Source organism: Loxodonta africana, chromosome 7 (genome assembly GCF_030014295.1).
Source record: "Loxodonta africana isolate mLoxAfr1 chromosome 7, mLoxAfr1.hap2, whole genome shotgun sequence".
Taxonomy (NCBI): domain Eukaryota; kingdom Metazoa; phylum Chordata; class Mammalia; order Proboscidea; family Elephantidae; genus Loxodonta; species Loxodonta africana.
This window is the reverse complement of record NC_087348.1, coordinates 95,760,514-95,782,286: the sequence shown is the minus strand read 5'-3', so window position 1 is coordinate 95,782,286 and position 21,773 is coordinate 95,760,514. Positions and strand designations below refer to the sequence as shown.

The 21,773-nt window shown below is 38.2% G+C and overlaps 1 protein-coding gene across 6 annotated transcripts in view; it reads left to right on the top strand.

Moving 5' to 3' along the window:
- Positions 1-257: 257 nt before the first annotated feature.
- Positions 258-21,773, top strand: part of INTS4 (integrator complex subunit 4) — a 137,332-nt gene continuing 115,816 nt past the window's right edge. For 3 of the 6 annotated variants that reach the window (XR_010322498.1, XR_010322497.1, XM_064288739.1), the window contains exons 1-4: positions 258-551; positions 2,603-2,797; positions 6,586-6,703; positions 11,773-11,879. Coding sequence is in view for 4 of the 6 variants with exons in the window: in XM_064288739.1 (XP_064144809.1) it covers positions 498-551; positions 2,603-2,797; positions 6,586-6,703; positions 11,773-11,879 (474 nt within the window). In the remaining 2 variants the exon portion in view is untranslated. Of the gene's footprint in view, positions 552-2,602; positions 2,798-6,585; positions 6,704-11,772; positions 11,880-17,531; positions 18,063-21,773 lie in introns of those variants that run through there. The other 3 variants (XM_010598171.3, XM_064288741.1, XM_064288740.1) reach the window with 3 other exon arrangements.

The following is a 21,773-nucleotide window of genomic DNA, read 5'->3' as shown; positions in this document are numbered from 1 at the left end:
AGCAAGCATTATAAACAACAAAGGACGATAGGAACCTCAGCTCGGCCTCCTTCCGCTATTTTGCCAGTCAAAAACCCTTACATATCTCCAGGTTTTGCTTCTAGCTCTGAATCGCCCCGCCTCTGCCCATTAATCTATATTTCCTCCTTCCCTTCGCTCAGCTTCAGCGCCAGCCTCTGGGCCACTCTCAGACCACCAGCAATCCTCCAGAAGCTCCTATTGGCTCGTTCACCCTTTCAGTCCTGTCTTCTCCCGGCAGAGGCCCCGCCCCTTCACGCTAAGATTCCGTTTTCGTCCCCCCGGGGCACGAGGCGTAGGCGGACAAGCCCGGCCGTACCGCTCCGGGGCAGTAGAGCCGCAGGAAGTGGCCTCTCTTTCCCAGAGCCCCATTGGCTTGTGGGATAGCGGCGAATTTGTCCAGCCTTGACCGGTTTTCCGGATCCCTCCACCCCGCCTCCGGTGGTGAGTACGGAAGCTGCGAGGGCCCGTGGGCAACCATGGCGGCGCACCTTAAGAAGCGAGTGTACGAAGAATTCACTAAGGTGGTTCAGGTAAGCGTCGGCATCAAAGTTCCCAGGACACTTCCGCGGCGGGGACGGTTATCCAGGCTCCAGGCACTTTGCCAGAACAGGCGCCAACCAGTGTTGAGCGCTTACTCTATCGTAGGGTTTCTGAGAGTACACGTTAGTGGGCGTGTTAGTTTGCCTGTACTGTTGTCATTAATAGCCTGACGCAATTTTTCTTATTATTAGAATAAATAAATGACACTTTACATTTTACGAACTTTGTTTCATCCGTTATCTCATTTTGTTTTCTCACACAACTTGTTAGATCGGGTTACATTATCCTAGTTTCACAGATGTTGTTATTGAGGCTTCCGGAGGGGTACGAAGACACAGAGCCTACTAGTCCAATTGCCAACTTCTCCAAAAAAACCTCCAGGAGCAAGGTGGCAGTTTGCAAAGTTCTAAGCGGCCGCGGGAGAAAAAACCTGGCAATCAGCTCCCGTAAATATTTCAGCCTAGAAAACCCTGCGGGACAGTTCTACTCTGTAATAGGGTTAGTATGCGTCGGAATCGACTTGATTGCACTCAACAAGAACACAAGGGACTTGAAGAAGAGTCTATAGAGGTCTTCAAGGCCCACGTGTCAAAGCAGGCAGAACGCTCCATTTGTGGAACAGCTGCCCTACGAAGGAGGGTGATCTTGTGTCTTTGAAGCTGTTTAAGAAAGGTGGGTTTAGCTCCCGTTTAGCAGCCATTGATGCTCTACATGTCTCCATTTAGCTGTCGGCGAAGTAGAGGCTGATCTCAAATCATCGGTTGGGAAGTTCTTCACAAACTTTGTTGTGTATACAAATTACCCGAGGATATTGTTAATATGTCAGTTCTACTCAATATGTCCGTCAGGCTGAGGGAGGGGAAGGGAGGCAATATTCTGTATTTCCTACAAGTTCCCCAATTGATGTCAATGCTTCGGATCCTTAAACCATCCTTAGAGTTTCAGACTTGTGGAGTAGCAAGGCCTAGATCCAGTAGGAAGCTGATCCTTAAACATTTCATTCATTCATTCAACAAGAATTTATTGAGTCGATGAGGGATTACTATGTGCCAGGCATTGTGAAAAGTGTTGGCCTACAAAGTCCAGTACACATCAGGGTCTCTGCTGTTAAGGAACTCACAGGCTAATGGGAGAGACAGGAGAACATATCTGTAATTGTAATACAGAGAGACAATTGCATTGACAAATCAAATGTTTCTTCCTTTCTCTTTTGCATCACCATCTTTTTGTAAAACCAAACTTCTTAGCCCTTTGCAGTCTGACAGTATTCCTTCCAGTTTAATCACTTGTCACTTTCTTTCTTCCCAACACTGTTTTTCCCACTTCCCAAGACTATTCTCCAAGACTTCCCCAGTGTGCCTTGTGTTTGCATATCTCCAAACTTTTGTATTTGTCCTATTGCAAAGAATGCATACCATTTGTCCCTCCTTTTTGTTCCTCACCCAATTCAATTTTATACTTTTGCTTCAAGATCCAATGGAAACTTTAGTGATAGTTTTAGTCTTTTTCTTCTGCTTCTGTAGGACTCTATAGCACTTATCTATTTGTACTTATTGCTCAGTACTGCAGTGACCAGTGTGTATACTCCCACCATTCTGGGCTCCTTGATGGCAGAGATGACATCTGGGTTCATCTCTGTCACCTGAATGGACCACAGGGCCTGGCTCACTAAAATGTTATTATTGATATCTGAATGGTATCAGTTCGTCCTCCCCATTAGATAGTTTCTTAGGGAAAAATCTTCCCCAAGTTTTGTCTTAACTGCAGCCGAGATAACACTAAAGACTGGATTTGTGTAGAATAAGCTGGGAATGGATAAGGGTTTTAAAGCAAGCAGTTTTTCACTTTAATCTGCATGAGTGGTTTAGTGATGAAATGAGATCTTAGCCTTTCTGTTCTTTTTTCTCTGCTGTGAGGAGAGAGAAGTGATATGTATCTTGTGTTTATTATGCGTATGTACAGTAAAACCAAACCCAAATCAAGTTGATTCTGATCTGTGTTTTCAGTTAGGTCTTCATGTCTTATCCCTTCCTCTTTACAGCAACAGCAAGAAGAAATTGCTGCCAAGAAACTCCGACTAACAAAACCAAGTAAATCTGCAGCACTCCACATAGATCTGTGTAAGGCTACTTCCCCAGCAGATGCTTTGCAGTACCTACTCCAGTTTGCCAGGAAGCCCGTTGAAGCAGAAAGTGTGGAGGGAGTAGTCAGGATTCTCTTGGAACATTATTACAAGGTAAGGAGAGCTTGAAGACCTATGGGGGTATATATGAGAGATGTATCATATCTGTGGAATGAGTTAATATTGCAAAATAAAGAAGGTGTTCATTTAGCAGTCGTTTACTTAGTGCCTTCCATGTGCTAGACACTATGATTACATAAGTAAAAAAGATCCACATCCTGTCCTCGGAGGCTTAGAGTCTACCAGGTGGTAAATGATACTGCATCAAACTGTTGTGGGTACTGTCAGCCCAATACATACAGAGTGCAGTAGGTGCACAAAGGAGGATTTGACATGTACCATGACCCTTCCACAACCAGACTCAGCTCTGTAATGTAGTTCCCTCATCATCACCCCTGCTGTTACCACCCTGATTCAGGACTTCATTGTAGTAATTACAGTAGCTTTCAGCCTTGCTCTCCCCCCACTTTTTTAAAATAACTTTTTAGCTAAATGGCATTCTTTTTTCCAGGTATCTTAATGGGTTAGGTAAAATATCAACTCAAGCATGATTAAATGTGGAAATAGTTTAATCACAAAATATGTTTATTAGTTTGTATAGTGAGATCTGAAGTAAAAGAAAAAATCATTTTCAGATTTTTGAATCACAGATTAAATTTTTAAACCTTAGTATGAAAAATTTTAAACTTATAGAAAAGGGGAGAAAATGGTATAATGAACTCTCAAATACCCATCCCAGAGATTTTAAAGTTATTACTATTTTGCCAAATCTGCTCCATCTATTTGTTTTCCTGAAGTTTTTTAAGGTATCATATTCTGCTAAAAAGTTTAGTAAATAGCTCTAAAAAAAGGATATCTTTTTTTTTTCTTTTTTAAATAACCACATGACTACATCTGACAAAACTAATTCCTTAATGTTAGTCCATTTTCAGATTTCTTTAGTTTTTCCCAGATACTTGTATTGAGATGAAATTCACACAACATAAAATTAACCATTTAAAGGATACAATTCAGTGGCATTTAGTACATTTATAATCTTACACAACCACCACCTGGATAAAGTTTTAAAACATTTTCATCACCCCAAAAGAAAACCCCTTACCCATTAAGCAATCACTTCTCATTTTCTCCTCTACCAGCTGCTGGAAAACACCAATCTGCTTTGTCTCTGTGGACTTAGCTATTCTGGATGTTTCATATCTAATATGTGACCTTTTGTTTCTGATTTCTTTCACTTAGCATAATGTTTTCGAGGTTGCTCCCAGTTATAGTATGTATCTGTACTTTATTCATTTTTTTATGGTTGAATAATATTCTGTTGTATGCATATACCACCATTTGTTTATTCATCATCTGTTGAAGGACATTTGGTTGTTTCCACCTTTTGGGTATTGTAAATAAATAATGCTATGAACATTTGTGTACAAGGGTTTCAGTATCTGTTTTCAGTTCTCTTTGGTATATAACTGGGTATGGACATGGTGGGTCATATAGTAATTCTGTTTAACTTTTTGAGAAATTGCCAAGCTTTTCTACATTTTATAGTCCCACCAGCGTGCATAAAGGTTCTAATTTCTACACATCCTTGCCAGCACTTGTTATTTTTCTGATATAGCCATCCTAGTGAATGTAAAGTGGAATCTCATTGTGGTTTTCATTTGCATTTCCCTGATGACTTATGACTTTGAGTATCTTTTCATGTGCTTATTAGCCATTTGTCTTTCTTCCTTGGAGAAATGTTTATCAGGTCCTTTGCCCAATTTTAAATTGTGTGTGTGTGGTTTTTTTTTTTTTTTTTTTTGGTCTTTTTGTGGTTGAGTTGTAGGAGTTCTTTATGTATTCTGGTACTCAACCCCTTATCAGCTATGTGGCTTTCAAATATTTTCTCCCATTCTGTAGGTTGTCACTTTACTTTGTTGATAAAGCCTTTTGATGCACAAAAATTTTAAATTTTGATAAGTCCAGTTAATTTTTTATTTTGTTGCTGATGATTTTGGTGTCATATCTAGGCAACCATGGCCAAATCCAAGGTCATGAAAATTTACCTTTTTGTTTTCTTGTAAGAATATTATGGGTTTAGTGCTTATATTAATCATTAACCCGTTTTGAGTTAATTTTTGCACATGGTATAAGATAAGGATTCAAATTCATTCTATTGCATGTGGAAGTCCAGTTGTTCTGGCATCATTTGTTGGAGAGACCATTCTTTCCCCATTGAATGGACTTGACACCTTGTCCAAAATCAGTTGGCCCTAGATGTATGGGTTTATTTCTGGACTCAATTCTATTACATTGGTCTATGTGTCTGTCTTTATGGTAGCATCACACCGTTTTAGTTATTGTATCTTTGTGTAGGTATTGAAATCAGGATGTGTGAGTCATCGAACTTTGTTCTTTTTCAGTATTGTTTGGCTTTTTGGCCCTTGCAATTTAATGTGAATTTGAGGATCACCTTTTCCATTTTTGCAAAACAAGCTGTTGAGATTTTGGTAGGGATTGTGTTCAATCTGTAGATTGCTTTGGGTAGTACTGACATCTTAATGTTAAGTCTTCTCATCCATGAACATGGGATATCTTTCCGTTTATTTAGGCCTTTTAACATTTCTTTCAACAATATTTTATAGTTTTCAGTGTACAAGTCTTTCATCTCTGTCGTTAAATTTATTTCTAGATATTGTTTTAGCTGCTATTATAAATGCAATTGTTTTCTTAATTGTCTTTTTGATTGTTCATTGCTGTTGTAAAGAAACACACCTGATTTTTGGTCGTCGACCTTGTACCCTGTGCCTGTGCTCAATTCTTTTATTATTTCTAGTAGCTTCCTTGTGGATTTTTTTGGACTTTCTTAATGTAGGATCATGTCATCTTCAAATGGAGATAGTTTTACTTCCTCCTTTCACGTGAAAGAATGGATGCTTAAGGGAGAGAAAGGAAGAGAGACACTAATACTTGACTGCCCATTATGTGCCCATTTCTGTGCCAGTTGTTTTCTCAGTATCCCTCTGAAGTTGGTGTTATTCCCATTTCAGAGATGAAGCTCAGAGAGGTTAATTAGCCCGTTTAAGGCGTAGAGCTGTTACATAGTAAATATGAGCTGCACACCTAGATCTGGCTAATTTCAAAGTCCTTTTTCTTTCTGCTGCATCTCATAGCTCAAGGTTAATTTCTCAAATAAATAACTTTGCCGAGGTTATGTACATAGTAAGTGGCGTAGGCTTGCCAGAATTCTAGATCCTCTGACCCCGTATCTATTGTCCCTTCTCCTCCTTCAGGCCTCCTTATTGTGCCAGTCACCTCCTTAGAAAATATAGATGACAGATGGGGAATTGGTCATATTTGAAATGCACTTCTGCCTTTGAGCACCCTGGTGGCGCAGTGATTAAGAGCTATGGCTGCTAACCAAAAGGTTGGCAGTTCTAATCCACCAGTTGCTCCTTGGAAACCGTATGGAGCAGTTTTACTCTGTCCTATAGGGTCACTGTGAGTCACAATCGACTTGATGGCAACCGGTTTTTCCTTTGAGCATACATTTGAGTAATTTTGTCTTTGGTGTAGGAATGTGTTTACCTAATCTTAGCACTGGTAAATTACTTTTAATCCCCGAAAACACATTTCTGATTAGAAGTTAACAATACCAGAAAGGCATAAAAAAAAAACTCCACTTTTCAGTATTTGTGTATAACATACTGATTGAGAAGAGCTCTTTCCCTGGAAGTATAGAAAGTTTTCAGAAATGAAGGCTTACATACTTGGATCATTGAATCTCTCTGGGAGGTTAGTTTCCTGTTTGTTGTTTAGCCGAAAGTAGAGCATCAAGGTAACGATTGCTTCTTTTGTTCCAGGAAAATGATGCATCTGTGAGACTGAAAATTGCATCACTATTGGGTTTATTATCAAAGACCTCAGGATTTTCACCAGACTGCATTATGGATGACGCCATTAACATCCTGCAGAACGAAAGTAAGTTGCAATTTAAAGGCTATGTAGTCAGAGCAGAAAATCTTTAGTTGCTTTTGTAAAAAATTTTAGACTATGGCAAATTTTTGTTGTATTGGTTGTCACTGAAAAGGAATTTGAGGATACGTTATTAAAACTGTGTGCATGTATTTGCATTAAAGTTAAAAATGTAGTTATGTTTTACAATAAAACCACGCCAAACCCATTGCTATTGAGTCAGTTTCTACGCATAGCAACCATATAGGTCAGAGTAGAACTGCCCCATAGGGTTTCCAAGGCTGTAATCTTTATGGAAGCAGATTGCCACATCATTCTCCTATGGAGAGGCTGGTGGGTTCAAACCGCCAGCCTTTCAGTTAGCAGCCAAGCACTTTAACCACTGCACCACCAGGGCTCATGTCCTTTCTTATAATAACTATTATTTATTAACTAAAGTGTTCAGGTACTAACCCAAAGGTCAGTGGTTTGAACCCACCAGCCTCTTTGTGGGAGAAAGACGTTGTGTCTGCTTCTGTAAAGATTTACAGCCTTGGAGACTCTACGGGGCAGTTTTACACTGTCCCATAGGGTCACTGAGTTAGAATTTACTCGATGGCCACGGTTTTTTTTTTTTTTTTTTTGTGGTTTGTACCAAGTACTAGGTACTTAAGTAGTTTAAATATGATGTAAGATAGATATTATTGTCTCTATTTTACAAGTAGAAAAACTAGAGAAGTTAATTAACTTGTTCAAGATTATGTAGTTTAAAAAAAACATTACTTAGTGTGTAACAGAGTTGGAATTTATACCTAAGTGTGTTGGCGTTGATGGTTTGTTCACTGTGCCACCCTAGCTTAGACACTATGAGAGGTGTTGTCTTGGTCGCGTGATCCCTCACAGTTTAGAGCCCATAGAAGTGATGTCACTTGCATCTTATATGTGACATGTTATTTCTTTTTCTATTCATTCCTTGTTAATGCCCACTGAAATGTATTCTCAGTGGTTAAGTGAAACTGAAAACTACTTCATCTTTTTTTTTGGATTAGCTGTCTGGTTTTAATTATGTACATGATTCTGTTATAGAGTTAGTGCCTCAGTAGCCTTAATATTTGTTTTAGAATTTTAAAAAACAAACCCTTTGTTGCAATTTCTGAAAATATTACGGTTCTGTTTATTTGACAGAACTAGTTGTAGTTTCAAAGAATAGTTTTATTTCATTTTGGAGTATAGCTATTTAAACAAATATGGCTATTTAGGAAACCCTGGTGGCGTAGTGGTTAAGTGCTACAGCTGCTAACCCAAGGGTTAGCAGTTCAGATCCACCAAGCGCTCCTTGGAAACTCTACGGGGCAGTTCTACTCTGTCCTGTAGGGTTGCTATGAGTTGGAATTGACTCAGCAGCAACGGGCTTGGTTTTTTTCTGGTTTGTCTCTAAGATCTGATTGAGGTTTCTTCTTGATTTCAAGTTCCTGGCGCACCTAGGTTTATAGAAGATAGACCTGGAAGGGACCATAGAGATCATTTAGTTCGACTCTTTTATTTCGTAGCTGAGGAAAATGAACTCTGGTGAGGTAAAGTGCTAAAGTCACTCAGTGTTTTTGGCGGGACCAAACTAAGAATAAGAGTCTCCTGATTACCACTCTTGTGTGTACTTTCAGTTTCAAAAGTGTGGTCCACTCTCTGTGGGCCAGAGATGTTTTATTTTTAATTTGGCAGATAGGAAAAGATGTGGCAATCTGCTTCTGTAAAGATCACAGCCTTGGAAACCCTGTGAGGCAGTTCTACTCTGTCCTCTAGGGTCATTATGAGTTGAAATCAACTTAGAAGCAGTGGGTTGGTTTTTGTTTCTGGTATGTGTGCCATAACTCCTTGGCATGCACTGCGCTAGGCACTTTTAGGGTATTATGTATATCTGCTTCTCCGGTATGTACATAAACACCACTAATGATAACACAAAGTGTGTTTTAGAGGTGGTATAAAAGGAAAGCTGTGGGAGCAAAGGCGATGGTGAGATCAGTGCTGACGGGTGAGATCCGGAGAGGCTTAGTGAAGAGGTGGATCTGAAAAGTCAGAGATGGTGAAGGGTAATGGCAAAGAGAAGAAACATTATAAAGGGTAAGGAACTGGGAAAGTACAAGAGATATTTGAAGAACTATATGATTTCATGAGAGATTAGCAGTAGGTGGTGGGGAGTGGAAGGGGGAAAAAGGGTAAAATGTTTTGGGACTAAAGGCTAGGTGGTCTTGAGAGCTGAGAATTTGAATGTTATTTTGTAGGTGATGAGAACCATGTAAAGTTTTTTTTTTTGAGTAAAGTCTCGTTTTAGAACGATAACTTGGCCGCTTTGAGGAATTTGGTTTGATGAGCTCGGTGGTGTAGGGGAGAGATGTTGCGTGTGTGGAGATGTCCAGCCTGTGACTGTAATGTAGATCTGGAACTCAGGAGAGAGATTAGGGTTTAAGATTGAGATTTGTGATTTCTCAGAGGCAAGAGTTAAAGGTTTAGCTAGCTTTTTATGGACGTTATGTTGACTCATCCTTCTAAAGATAAAAATTATAGGGTGGTATGTGGCTAAGAGCCCGGTTGCTAACCAGGTCTGCAGTTTGAATCTACCAGCCATTCCCTGGAAACCCAGTGGGACAGTTCTACTCTGTCCTATCTAGTTGCTATGATTTGGAATCGACTCAGTGGTAACAGGTTTTTTTTTTTTTAGTGTGATACTGGAGATTTCTTCACTTCCCTTCTATTTCTTTTAAGTATCTTCTTTTCTGTTTGTTTATTTGTTTTTGGCTTCTTTCATGTTGGAGACTTTTATTGATGATCCTTGGCCTTGCATTTAAATTGAAGATGAGGCACTAAAAAGCTGATTGGTAGTTCTGTGTGCATGGATGGGGCTTATCAGCTGGTTGCCTCCACTCTGGGATATGATGGGGGCTGGGCCATGTCTTTAGTGGACTTTTAAATGTTATTATGTTTTGTGTTTTTCCTTGGGGTGCATCAGTTTTTCTAGGTCACAGGTCATGAATCTCCTACTAGCAAGAGACAGAAATGCCTGACTGCCAGTGTTCTTGTAGCCAAAGCAGCCAAAGGGTGCTGGGAGATGAAGGGGTATTTCATTATTCATGTCAACTTCCTCTTAATTCCCTCTTCTTCACTGTATCTCCTCCCTGTCCTCACCTGGTATTCCCAAAATTGGATCATTTCTGCTTTGATTTCTGTACAGAACAGACCTCCTGTTTCAGTGGTCACTTGACTGTGAAGGATAGGGAAGGGCCCAAGGGCTTAACTGCTTCTTTTAGAGACTTCAAACCAATCCTTGCCTCATCCCTGTTTTGTTTGTGTCTCCATTCCTGAGCCTTTCTGGATGTTATGGCTAGAATGCATGCCCTTCACATCGATTGACATCTTACTCAGTTAAAAAAAAAAAGAAAAAACTCAAACCCGTTGCGGTTGAGACAATTCCAAATCGTAGCGACCCTATAGGACAGAGTAGAACTGCCCTGTAGAGTTTCCAAGGAGCACCTGGTGAATTTGAACTGCCGACCTTTTGGTTAGCAGTTGTAGCTCTTAACCACTATGCCACCAGGGTTTCCTCTTGCTCAGTAGGCATTTCCAAACCAAAACCAAACCCAGTGCTGTCGAGTCGATTCCAACTCATAGCGACCCTATAGGACAGAGTAGAACTGCCCCATAGAGTTTCCAAGGAGCGCCTGGCGGATTCAAACTGCCGACTCTTTGGTTAGCAGCTGTAGCACTTAACCACTACACCACCAGGGTTTCCATCTCCTTTCCATCACCTAAAAATTTGTTGACTTTTTTCATCTATCCATTTTTTTTCTCCTGTTTCTTTGTAGGTTCGTACCTTTTTAATTCCTTTGCTCTTATATTAATGAGGTTTTAGCATGGAACAAAGATAAACAGATGTGTTCAATCTACTATGTTTATTGGAAGTCTCACTGAGAAATGATTTAACCAGTGCTTCTAGTCATTAATGTATCATGTACGCAGTTTTTGCCATATTTGCTTCATCCCTATGCTATAGCTTAATGTTTTTTTAATGGACTAATACTTTCAGTTAAGTAAATTTAAAGAGGATGTTTATATTAGTAATATAGGAGAAAAATTAGTGTTACGTGATGTCAATAGAAGGTAACTGCGGTATTTTTACTATGTACATTAAAATATATCCATCATTAATAATATTAAAAATGATTATTTGATTGCCACTTAAAATCCTCTTACATACCACCAGCATTAGAAAGCATTACAATGGGACAAATAAGAGAATGTAGACACAGAAGAGAATGTGGCTAAAGAGATTGCTATAGGATTATTTGGATTTGGCTCTTTGCCCATTTATTAAACATTTGTTGAGCATAAAATGAGTACTGCTGGAGTCTGAGAATACAAAGGTGAATAAAACACAGTCCTTACCCTCAAGGATCTTTAAACGGGTTATAGCTGATGTAGAGGGTTCAGTGGAAACATGGAGGAAATGGTCAAATCTACTTGGGGTTTAGGAAAAGCTTCTTAGAGTAGGTGACACTTCAATTGACTCTAAAAGGATTAATAGGTGTTTACTGGGGGTGGGGTTGAGGATGGGGTCAGGTGTGGGGGAAAGCATTCCAGGTAGAGAAGTTAGCCGAGCAAAGGAAGACATGTAATCATAAATAGTTGGGAAAAAAGGCTGCTAGAGGAGACTTAACAGAGATGAGGCTGGAGAGGTAGACAGGACTAGATAGCATGGAGTGCCATGTATGTATATGTATATGTGTATGTACATACGTATGTACATATATACCTGCTAAGAATTTTGGACTTAGTCTTGAAAACAATGAAAAGCTCTTGAATCAATCGAGCAGGGAACATTTTTAGAGTACCTCCTGCCTGTATAGGACTATGCTCAATCTTGTGGAGGACTCAAATTTTTAGATATGATCCCTCTAGGAACTTAGTGTTTAGTTGAGGAGGTTAAGGATCAAACAGTAGGACCCAACTGACAAAAATCAACATGCTTTAACCCAAGTAAATTTAGCTAATATAGTGGTCTCCTTTTGAAATTCTACAACCCAACTTTCCATCTTCCTTTCTAGAGTCTCATCAAGTCCTAGCTCAACTGCTGGACGCTTTGCTTGCAATTGGTACTAAACTCCCAGAGAATCAAGCTATTCAGATGCGATTAGTTGATGTAGCCTGCAAGGTAAGACTGTAATGGTTAGACACAGGGGTGTTTCTTTCTTGAACATTATCTGGAGAGGTGATGTGAGCTGTAAGATCTGTTTTACATCTGGTCAAAGTCATCCGATATCTATACTGAGGGACTGTTAAGAACTCTTAATGGTCTCAAGAGCTTCCCCATCTTTACGTTTCTTGGTATATTAGGAATAAAGATAAGTAACTTGTTAGAAAATGAACTTCCTCATTCTCCCAAATGAAATGAAGATAATTGTAGTGGCTACCATGTATGTTGTACCTAATATATGCCCTCTGCTTAATGTGGTGCTTTACATTCAGTTTTTCATTTGGTCTTCATAGTCTTTTAAGTAAGTACTGTTATCTCTGTTTTACAAAGGTAGATACTGAGATTTATGACACTTAACTTGGCTAAGTTTTCACAGCCAGGAAGTTGTATAAACTCTGGTCTCCCTGACTTACAGTGCATGTTCTTTTTACTAAGCTGTGTTGCTTTAATAAACAGACTGTCTTAGGCTGGGTTTTCTAGAGAAGCAAAACCAGTGAAGCATAAACCTGTTGCTATTGAGTCGATTTTGACTCCTAGTGACCCTACGTAAAACAGCAGTATGTGTATAGAGTGAAGTAAAGAAGTGTATATAGAGAGATATTTATATCAAGGAAATGGCTCACGAAGTTGTAGAGGCTGGAAAGTTCCAAGATCATGGGTCAGGCTGAAGGCTTCTCCTGACTCACATAGTTGCGTGGGCTGGTGAACCCAAGATCAGCAGGTCATGCAGCAAGCCTCTTGCTCATAGGCTATAGAGGATGGTGAATTCCAAAATTGGTGGGTAAGCTGCTAGCTCAAGTTCCAAGAACCAGAAGTCAGAGGAACAGGTGCCAGCTGCAGGATCCAGAGTGAGCAAGAACCCACAAGCCTTGCCATAAAGTCTACCTATATTAGATGCAAGGCACATACACTTTCAACTGCTTAGCTACTCACAGCAGAGCCCATCACAGGAGTGGTCACATTTTATCAGATCTCATCATGGAACTGATTATATCATTATATGACTGCTAGACAACATCATAACTGGCAAACCACCGAAAATCATGTCCCAGCCAAGCTGACATGCAACTTTAATGATCACATAGGCCAAAAACAAAAGCAACTCTGTAGAACAAATTTTTAAAGTCTATTTTTTATGATTATAAAAGAAATACATGGCACATGAATTGCATCTTTTGCTTTAATTTGGAGCTTTGAATTAGCCACCTTTTTTGCATAATAGTAGCCCCTAGAACTTCTAGGATTGATTTTACTTTTGATCTTTTTTCATAATTTTATTTTCAGATTATAAAAAGACAAGTACGTTTGAATTGTGGAAAAGTGTTATATTCATTCACCACGTATCTATCAGTTAGTCGTACTGTGGTGGCTTGCATGTGGCTGTGATACTAGAAGCTTTGTCACTGGTATTTCAAATACCAGCAGGGTCACCCTTGGAGGATAGGTTTCAGTGGAGCTTCCACACTAAGACAGACTAGGAAGAAGGACCTGGCAGTCTGCTTCTGAGAAATTGGCCAGCAAAGACCTTATGCGTTACAGCGGAACATTGTTTGGTATAGTGCCGGAAGATGAGCCCCCCAGGTTGGAAGGCACTCAAAAGTTGACTGGGGAAGAGCTGCCTCCTCAAAGTAGAGTCGCCTTTAATGACGTAGGTGGAGTCGAGCTTTCGGGGCCTTCATTGGCTACTGTAGCATGATTTAAAATGAGAAGAAACAGCTGCAAATATCTGTTAATAATTGGAATATGGAATGTATGAAGTATGAATCTAGGGAAGTTAGAAGTCATCTAAAGTGAAATGGAATGCATGAAGATCGATATCCTAGGAAATAGTGAGCTGAAATGGACTGGTAGTGGCCATTTTGAATCAGACAGTCATATGGTTGACTATGCCAGGAATGACAAATTGAAGGGGAGTGGTATGTTCATCGTGAAAAAGAACATTTCAAGATCTATCCTGAAGTACAACGCTGTCAGTGATAAGATAATATCCATACCCCTGCAAGGAAGACTAGTTAATAAGACTCTTACTCAAATTTACGCACCAACCACTAAAGATGAAATTGAAGATTTTTACCAACGTCTGCAGTCTGAAATTGATGAAACATGCAATCAAGATGCATTGATAATTACTAGTGATTGGAATGCAAAAGTCGAAAATAAGAAGGACTGGTAGTTGGAAAATATGGCCTTGCTGACAGAAATGATCCAGGCGATTGTGTGATAGAATTTTGCAAGACCAACGACTTCTTCATTGCAAATACCTTTTTTCAACAACATAAACAGTGACTATATGTGTGGAGGAGACCCTGGTAGCATAGTGGTTAAGTGGTTAAGTGCTACAGCTGCTAACCAAGAGGTTGGCAGTTTGAATCCTCCAGGTGCTCCTTGGAAACTCTATGGGGTGGTTCTACTCTGTCCTGTAGGGTCGCTATGAGTCAGAATCAACTCGACGGCAGTGGGTTTGGTTTGGTTTTATATGTGTGGGCCTCACAGATGCAATACAGGAATCAAATTGACTACATCTGTGGAAAAAGACAATGGAAAAGCTCAATATCATCAATCAGAACAAGGCCAGGGGCCAACTTTGGAGCAGACTATCAATTGCTCATATGCAGGTTCAAGGTGAAGTTGAACAAAAGTAGAACAAGTCCACAAGAGCCAAAGTACGACCTTGGGTATATCCCACCTAAATTTTGAGGCCATCTGAAGAACAGATTTGATGCATTGAACACTAATGACCAAAGATGAGTTGTGGAATGACATTGAGGACATCATACATGAAGAAAGCAAGAGGTTATTAAAAAGACAGGAAAGAAAGAAAAGACCAAAACGGATGTCAGAAGAGACTCTAAAACTTGTTCTTGAATGTCAAGTAGCTAAAGTGAAAGGAAGAAATGATGAAGTAAAAGGGCTGAACAGAAGATTTCAAAAGGCGACTTGAAAAGCATAGTTTTATAATGAAATATGCAAAGACCTGGAGATAGAAAACCAAAAGGGAAGAACTTGCTCAGCGTTTCTCAAGCTGAAAGCATTGAAGAAAAAATTCAAGCCTCAAGTTGCAATGTTGAAGGTTTCTACTGGAAAATATTAAATGATGCAGGAAGCATCAAAAGAAGATGGAAGAAATGCGCAGAGTCACTGTACCAAAAAGAATTGGTTGACACTCAACCATTTCAAGAGTTAGCATATGATCAAGCACTGATGGTACTGAAGGAAGAAGGCCAACCTGCGTTGAAGGCATTTGCAAAAAATGGAATTGACGGAATACCAATTAAGATGTTTGAACAAACAGATGCAATGCTGGAGGTGCTCAGTGGTCTATGCCAAGAAACTTAGAAGATACTTACCTGGCCAACCAACTGGAAGAGATCCATATTTGTACCCATTCCAAAGAAAGGTAACCCAGCAGAAAGTGGAAATTATTGAACAATATCATTAATATCACATACAAGTACAGTTTTGCTGAAGATCATTCAAAAGTGCTTACAGCAGTACATCGCTGGTGAACTGCCAGAAATTCAACCTGGATTCAGAAGAGAACCTAGAACAAAGAATATCATTGCTGGAAACCCTGCTGGCATAGTGGTTAAGTGCTACGGCTGTTAACCAAAAGGTCGGCAGTTTGAATCCACCAGGTGCTCCTTGGAAACTCTACGGGGCAGTTCTACTCTGTCCTATGGGGTTGCTATGAGTCGGAATCAACTCAACGGCAGTGGGTTTGTTTTGTTTTTTGGATGTCTGATGGATCCTGGCTTAAGGGAGAGAATACTAGAAAGTTGTTTACTTGTGTTTTATTTACTATGCGAAGGCATTTGACTATGTGGATCATAACAAATCATGGATAACATTGTGAAGAATGGGAACTGCAGAACACTTCATTGTGCTCGTGAAGTACCTGTACATAGACCATGAGGCAGTAGTTTGAACAGAACAAGGGGATACTACGCTGTTTAAAGTCAAGAAAGGTGTGAGTTAGGGTTGTATGCTTTCACCATACATATTCAATCTGTATGCTGAACAAATAATCCTACAAGCTGGACTGTATGAAGAAGAATGGGGCATCAGGAATGAGGAAGACTAACAGTCTGAGATACGCAGGTGGCATAACCTTCCTTGCTCAAAGCAAAGAGGACTTGAAGCATTTCCTGATGAAGATCAAAGACTACAGCCTTCAGTATGGACTACAGTTCAACATAAAGAAAACAAAAATCCTCACAACTCAACCAATAAACAACATCCTGATAAGGGGAGAAAAGATTGAAGTTATCAAGAAATTCATTTTCTTGGATCCACAGTCAACACCCATGGAAGCAGCAGTCAAGAAATCAAACGACACATTGCATTGGCAAATCTGCTGTAACAGTCTTCTTTAAAGTGTTAAAAAGCAAAGACGTCACTTTAAGGACTAAGGTGCACCTGACCCAAGCTACTTGAAGAATTGATGCCTTTGGATTATGGTGTTGGCGAAAATATTGAATACATTGTGGATTGCCAGAAGAAAGAACAAATCTGTCTTGGAAGAAGTACAGCCAGAATGCTCACTGGAATCAAGAATGGTGAGACTTCGTCTCGCATACTTTCGATATGTTATCAGGAGGGACCAGTCCTTCAAGGAGGACATCATGGTTGGTAAAGTAGAGGGTAGGTGAAAAGGAAGAAGACCCTCAATGAGATGGATTGACACAGTGGCTGCAACAATGAGCTCAAGCATAATAACAATTGTGAGGATGGCGCAAAACTGGGCAGTGTTTTTTTCTGTTGCTACGTAGGGTCGCATAACATGAGTTGGAATCAACTTAGTGGCACCTAAGAACAACATCAACTTTATTTTGTAGGATTAGGAAGATATTTCTAAGCCCTGGGACATTTATCTAAAATAAAGCATAAACACTTTAACAAGTACAGTATTAAAAATCTCAGTGGAAAAAACTAGGGATTATGTATATAAAAGAGTAAGTATATGTGTGTTCCATATCAGACAATCTATATATCTGTTGAGGGTAGTACTTGAAAGAGAGGTGCCTTATTAAATGGGTTGTTATGCTTAAAGTAACAAGTTCTTAAATTTGATTTAAATATACTTTTTATTGTAAATATTTATACTCAGAAAAATTGGAAAAATACTGAAAATTATAAAGAAAAAATATATAATTCGTGATCCAAAGCCTTTCAATTTATTTTTTTCTGATTTTTTACTGTACAGGAATTATTTGCTATTTATTTAACACATAAATGTGATCATATTCTATATACCATTTTGCTTTTTCACTAACATTATAACTAACATAAATATTTTCCTTATATTGTAAATGTTTTGTAAACAATTTTTAATGGCCTTATGGTATTTTGTCCTGTAATTTAAACTATAGTTTACCTACTCATTGTCCTGTTATTTTTTATTGGATATTTTATGTTTTTTAAATTATAACTAATACTGTAGTGAATATTATTAGTCTAGAATATTTAATCTGTATGCTAGCAAATAGTCTGAGATGCTGTATTATATGACATACACAGCATCAGGATTGGAGAAAGACTCATTAACAACCTGTGATATGCAGATGATACAACTTTGCTTGCTGAACGTGAAGAGGACTTGAAGCACTTACCAATGAAGATCAAAGAACACAGCCTTCAGTTTGGATTATGCCTCTACATAAAACAAAAATCCTCACAACTGGGTCAATATACAAAATCATGATAAAGGGAAAAATATTGAAATTATCAAGGGTTTCTTTTTACTTACTCTACCATCAACACCCATGGAAGTAGCAGTCAGGAAATCAAAGGATGCATTGCACTGGGCAAATCTGCTGCAACAGACCTCTTTAAAGTGTTGCAAAGCAAAGACGTCTCTTTAAGGACCAAGGTGTGCCTGACCCAAACCATGATGTTTTCAATTGTGTTACATGCATTTGAAAGCTGGACAATGAATAAGAAAGGCTGAAGAATTGATGCCTTTCAGTTATGCTGTTAGCAAAGAATATCAAATATACCACGGACTGCCAGAATAAAGAACAAACCTGTCTTGGAAGAAGTACAGCCAGAATGCCCATTAGAAGCAAGAATGGCGAGATAAACTCACATACTTTGGACATGTTATCAGGAGGGACCCGTCTCTGGAGAAGGACATCATGCCTGGTAAGTAGAGGGTCAGGGAAAAAGAGGAAGACCCTCAACAAGATGGATTGACACAGTGGCTGCAACAATGGGCTCAAGCATATCAATGATTGTGAGGATGGCACAGGACCAGGCAGTGTTTTGTTCTGCTGTACATAGGGTTGCTGTGAGTTGTAAATGACTCCTTAGCCACTAACAACAGAATATTGTCAAAGTGGAATTACTAGTTGAAAGCATTTAAAAAAATCTTTTTAGGCTCTTGATAGTTTTTGCCCAGTTGCTTTCCAAAAGTAGTACAGTTTATATGCCCATCAGCTGCATGTGATAGTGCCTAATTTCATTGCAGCATTTCACCATTGGATATTAGTGTTTGAAAACAAAAGATAAACCCAATAATTTGGTAGGAAGAAAATGGTATTACATTTTTTAAATTTATTTTTTATAAGATTAGTAATGAGGCTTCATATTTGTGCATCATTTGTGTTTTCTTACTTGGGAATAATCTTTTCATGTCCTTGGCTGGTTTATTATATTGAGATTTTACATTTTTCTTCATTCTTAACCAAAAAAAAAAAAACCAAACCTAGTGCTGTCGAGTAGGTTCCGACTCATAGCGACCCTATAGGACAGAGTAGAACTGCCCCATAGAGTTTCCAAGGAGCTCCTGGCGGATTCGAACTGCCAACCCTTTGGTTAGCAGCCGTAGCACTTAACCACTACGCCAGTAGGGTTTCTGACTTCTGCATTCTTAAAGATGCTTAATAGAGTAAAAATTAGAACCATTGGAAATGGCGGATCCATAACAAGCAGACTCAAGTAAGTAAAGACTATTTTATGATTCATAGCCGCAGTCACTATTTCTATTGCCTGATGCCATTTTTATGTGTGATTTTGTCATACAACCTGCTGAAAGTTTTTTTTTTTAATTGAGGTATAATTTACCTGTGATCAAATTCACTCTTTTGATAGAAATAATACAAAGTATTTTCTGACCACAATGGAATGAAATTAGAAATAAACAACAAAAAGAAATTTAGGAAGCTCACAAATACGCAGAAATTTAAAATATATTCCTAAATGATGAATAGGTCAAAGAAGAAATTAGAAAATATTTTGAGATAAATGTAAATGAAGACATATCAAAACATATGGGATGCAGCTAGAGCAGTGGTTGGAGGGAAATTTATAGCTGTAAATACCTGTGTTAAAGAAGAAGAAAGATCTCGAATCAGCAACCTAACCTTTAACTTTAAGACGCTGGAAAAAAGAAGAGCACGCTAAAATTAAAGCAAACAGAGGAAGGACATAACAGGAAGGACCAGAGCAGAAATTAATGAAATAGAGAATAGAAAAACAGTAAAACCAAAAGCTGAAAAGATCAACAAAAGTGACAAACGTTTAGTTAGACTGACCAAGAAAAAAAGAGAGAAGACTGAATTTACTAACATCTGAAATGAAAGAGAAACTTTTACTACTAATCTGACAGAAATTTAAAAAAGAATTGTAAAGGAATACTATGAATACTTATATGCTGATAAATTTGATAGCTTAGTTGAAATTAACAAATTTCTTTCCTAGAAAAAAAGTACTGAAACTGACTCGAAAAGAAATAGAAAATATGAAGACCTGTAACAAAGAGATTGAATTATTAATTTAAAAAAAACAAAAAAACTTAGACCCAAATGGTTTCTTCACTAGTGAATCCTACCAAACATTTAGTGAAGAATTAATGCCAGTCATTCACAAACTCTTCCAAAATTTAGAGGAGGGAACATTTCCCAACCTACTCTATGAGACCAATATTACCCTGATATGAAAACTAGACAAAAACATCACAAGAAAAGAATATAGACTACTGTATTTTTACACAAATAATGTGCATCTTCTACATTTGTCAACTTCTCTCTCCCCCCAGGAGGTATTTTTGTAAATGTGCTATGCTAATGTTTTTACAGCAATATGTAAGAAAAAATAATTGACATAGTGATACTTCCAAAAATACCTCCTGGGGGAAGGAGTAGTTGGCAAACAATGTAGAAAGCGCATGTTATTTGTGTGTGTGTTTGGACCACTTTTTTTTTTTTTTTAATTGTGCTTTAGGTGAAAGTTTACAGCTCAAGTTAATTTCTCATACAAAAATTTGTACATACATTGTTATGTGTCCTTAGTTGTAATCCCTATAATGTGACAGCACACTCCCCCTTTCAACCCTCCATTTCTTTTGTGCATTCAACCAGCTCCTATCCCTTTTTGCTTTCTCATCTGCCTCCAGACTGGAGCTGGCCATTTAGTCTTGGAAAGTGAACATTATTTGTGTAACAATATGGTAATACTGGTTATGAATATAGACACAGTAATACAAGATTGTTTTAACATCTGAAAATCAATTAATACACCATATCAATAAAATAAAAACAAAAAACAAATGATCATCTCAATAGATGCAGAAAAAGCATTTGATGAAATCCAACACCGTTTTATATTAAAAACACTCAGCAAACTACTAATACAAGGGAACTTCCTCAACACAATAAAGGGCATCTGTGAAAAACCCACAGCTAATATATTTGATGATTAAAGACTGGATGCTTTTTCCTACTGAAGACCAGGAACAAGACAAGTATGTCTAATCTCTGCACTTCTATTCAACATTGTCTAGAAGGTCTATCCAGTGCAATTAGGCAAGAAAAATAAATGAAAGCATCCACACTAGAAAGAAAGAAGTAAAACAGTCTCTATTCACAGATAACATAACTTCGTATATAGAAAATCCTAATGAATCCACTAAAACACTACTTGAACAAATAAACGAGTTGATCAAAGTTGCAAGATACAAGATTAATTAAACAAAAATTAATTTTTTTTCTGCACACTTGTAAGGAATATCCAAAAATGAAATTAAGAAAACAGTCCATTTACAATAGCATAAAAAATAATAAAAATTAGGAAGAAATTTAACAGAAGAAATACAAAACTTACATTCTGAAAACTACAAAACATTGAAAGAAACTAAAGAAGATCTAAATAGAAAACATCCCATGTTCATGGCTCAGAACAGTTTACATTGTTAAGATGGCAATACTTCCCAAATTAATGTATAGATTCAGTGCTATCCCTATCAGAACCCCAGCTGGATTCTTATTTTTTTTTTGTAGAAACCAACAAGCTGATTCTAAAATTCTTATGCAATTTTGAGGGACCCAGAGTAGCCAAAACAGCCTGGAAAAAGAACAAAGTAAGACAGTCCATACTTGCCAATTTTAAAACTTACTGCAAAGCACCAGTAATCAAGACAGGGTGATACTACCATAAAGATAGATAATATCAAAAGAGTAGAATAGAGGGTCTAGAAAATCAGTTCTCTTTGGTCACCTGATTTTCGATAAGGGTACCAAGACCATTCAGTGGGGAAAGAATAATCTTTTCAACAAATTGTTCTGGGACAACTGGATATTCACCTGCAAAAGAATGAAATTGGAACCTTGCCTCATACCACGTAGAAAAATTAACTCAAACTGGATCAAAGATCTAAATGTACCAGCTAAAACTACAAAATTCTTAGAAGATAACACAGGAGTAACTCTTCATGACCTTGGACTTGAAAATGGATTCTTAGATGTGACACTGTCTTAGTTATCTAGTGTTGCTATAACAGAAATACCACAAGTAGATGGCTTTAACAAAGAGAAATTTATTTTCTCACAGTCTAGTAGGCTAGAAGTCCAAATTGAG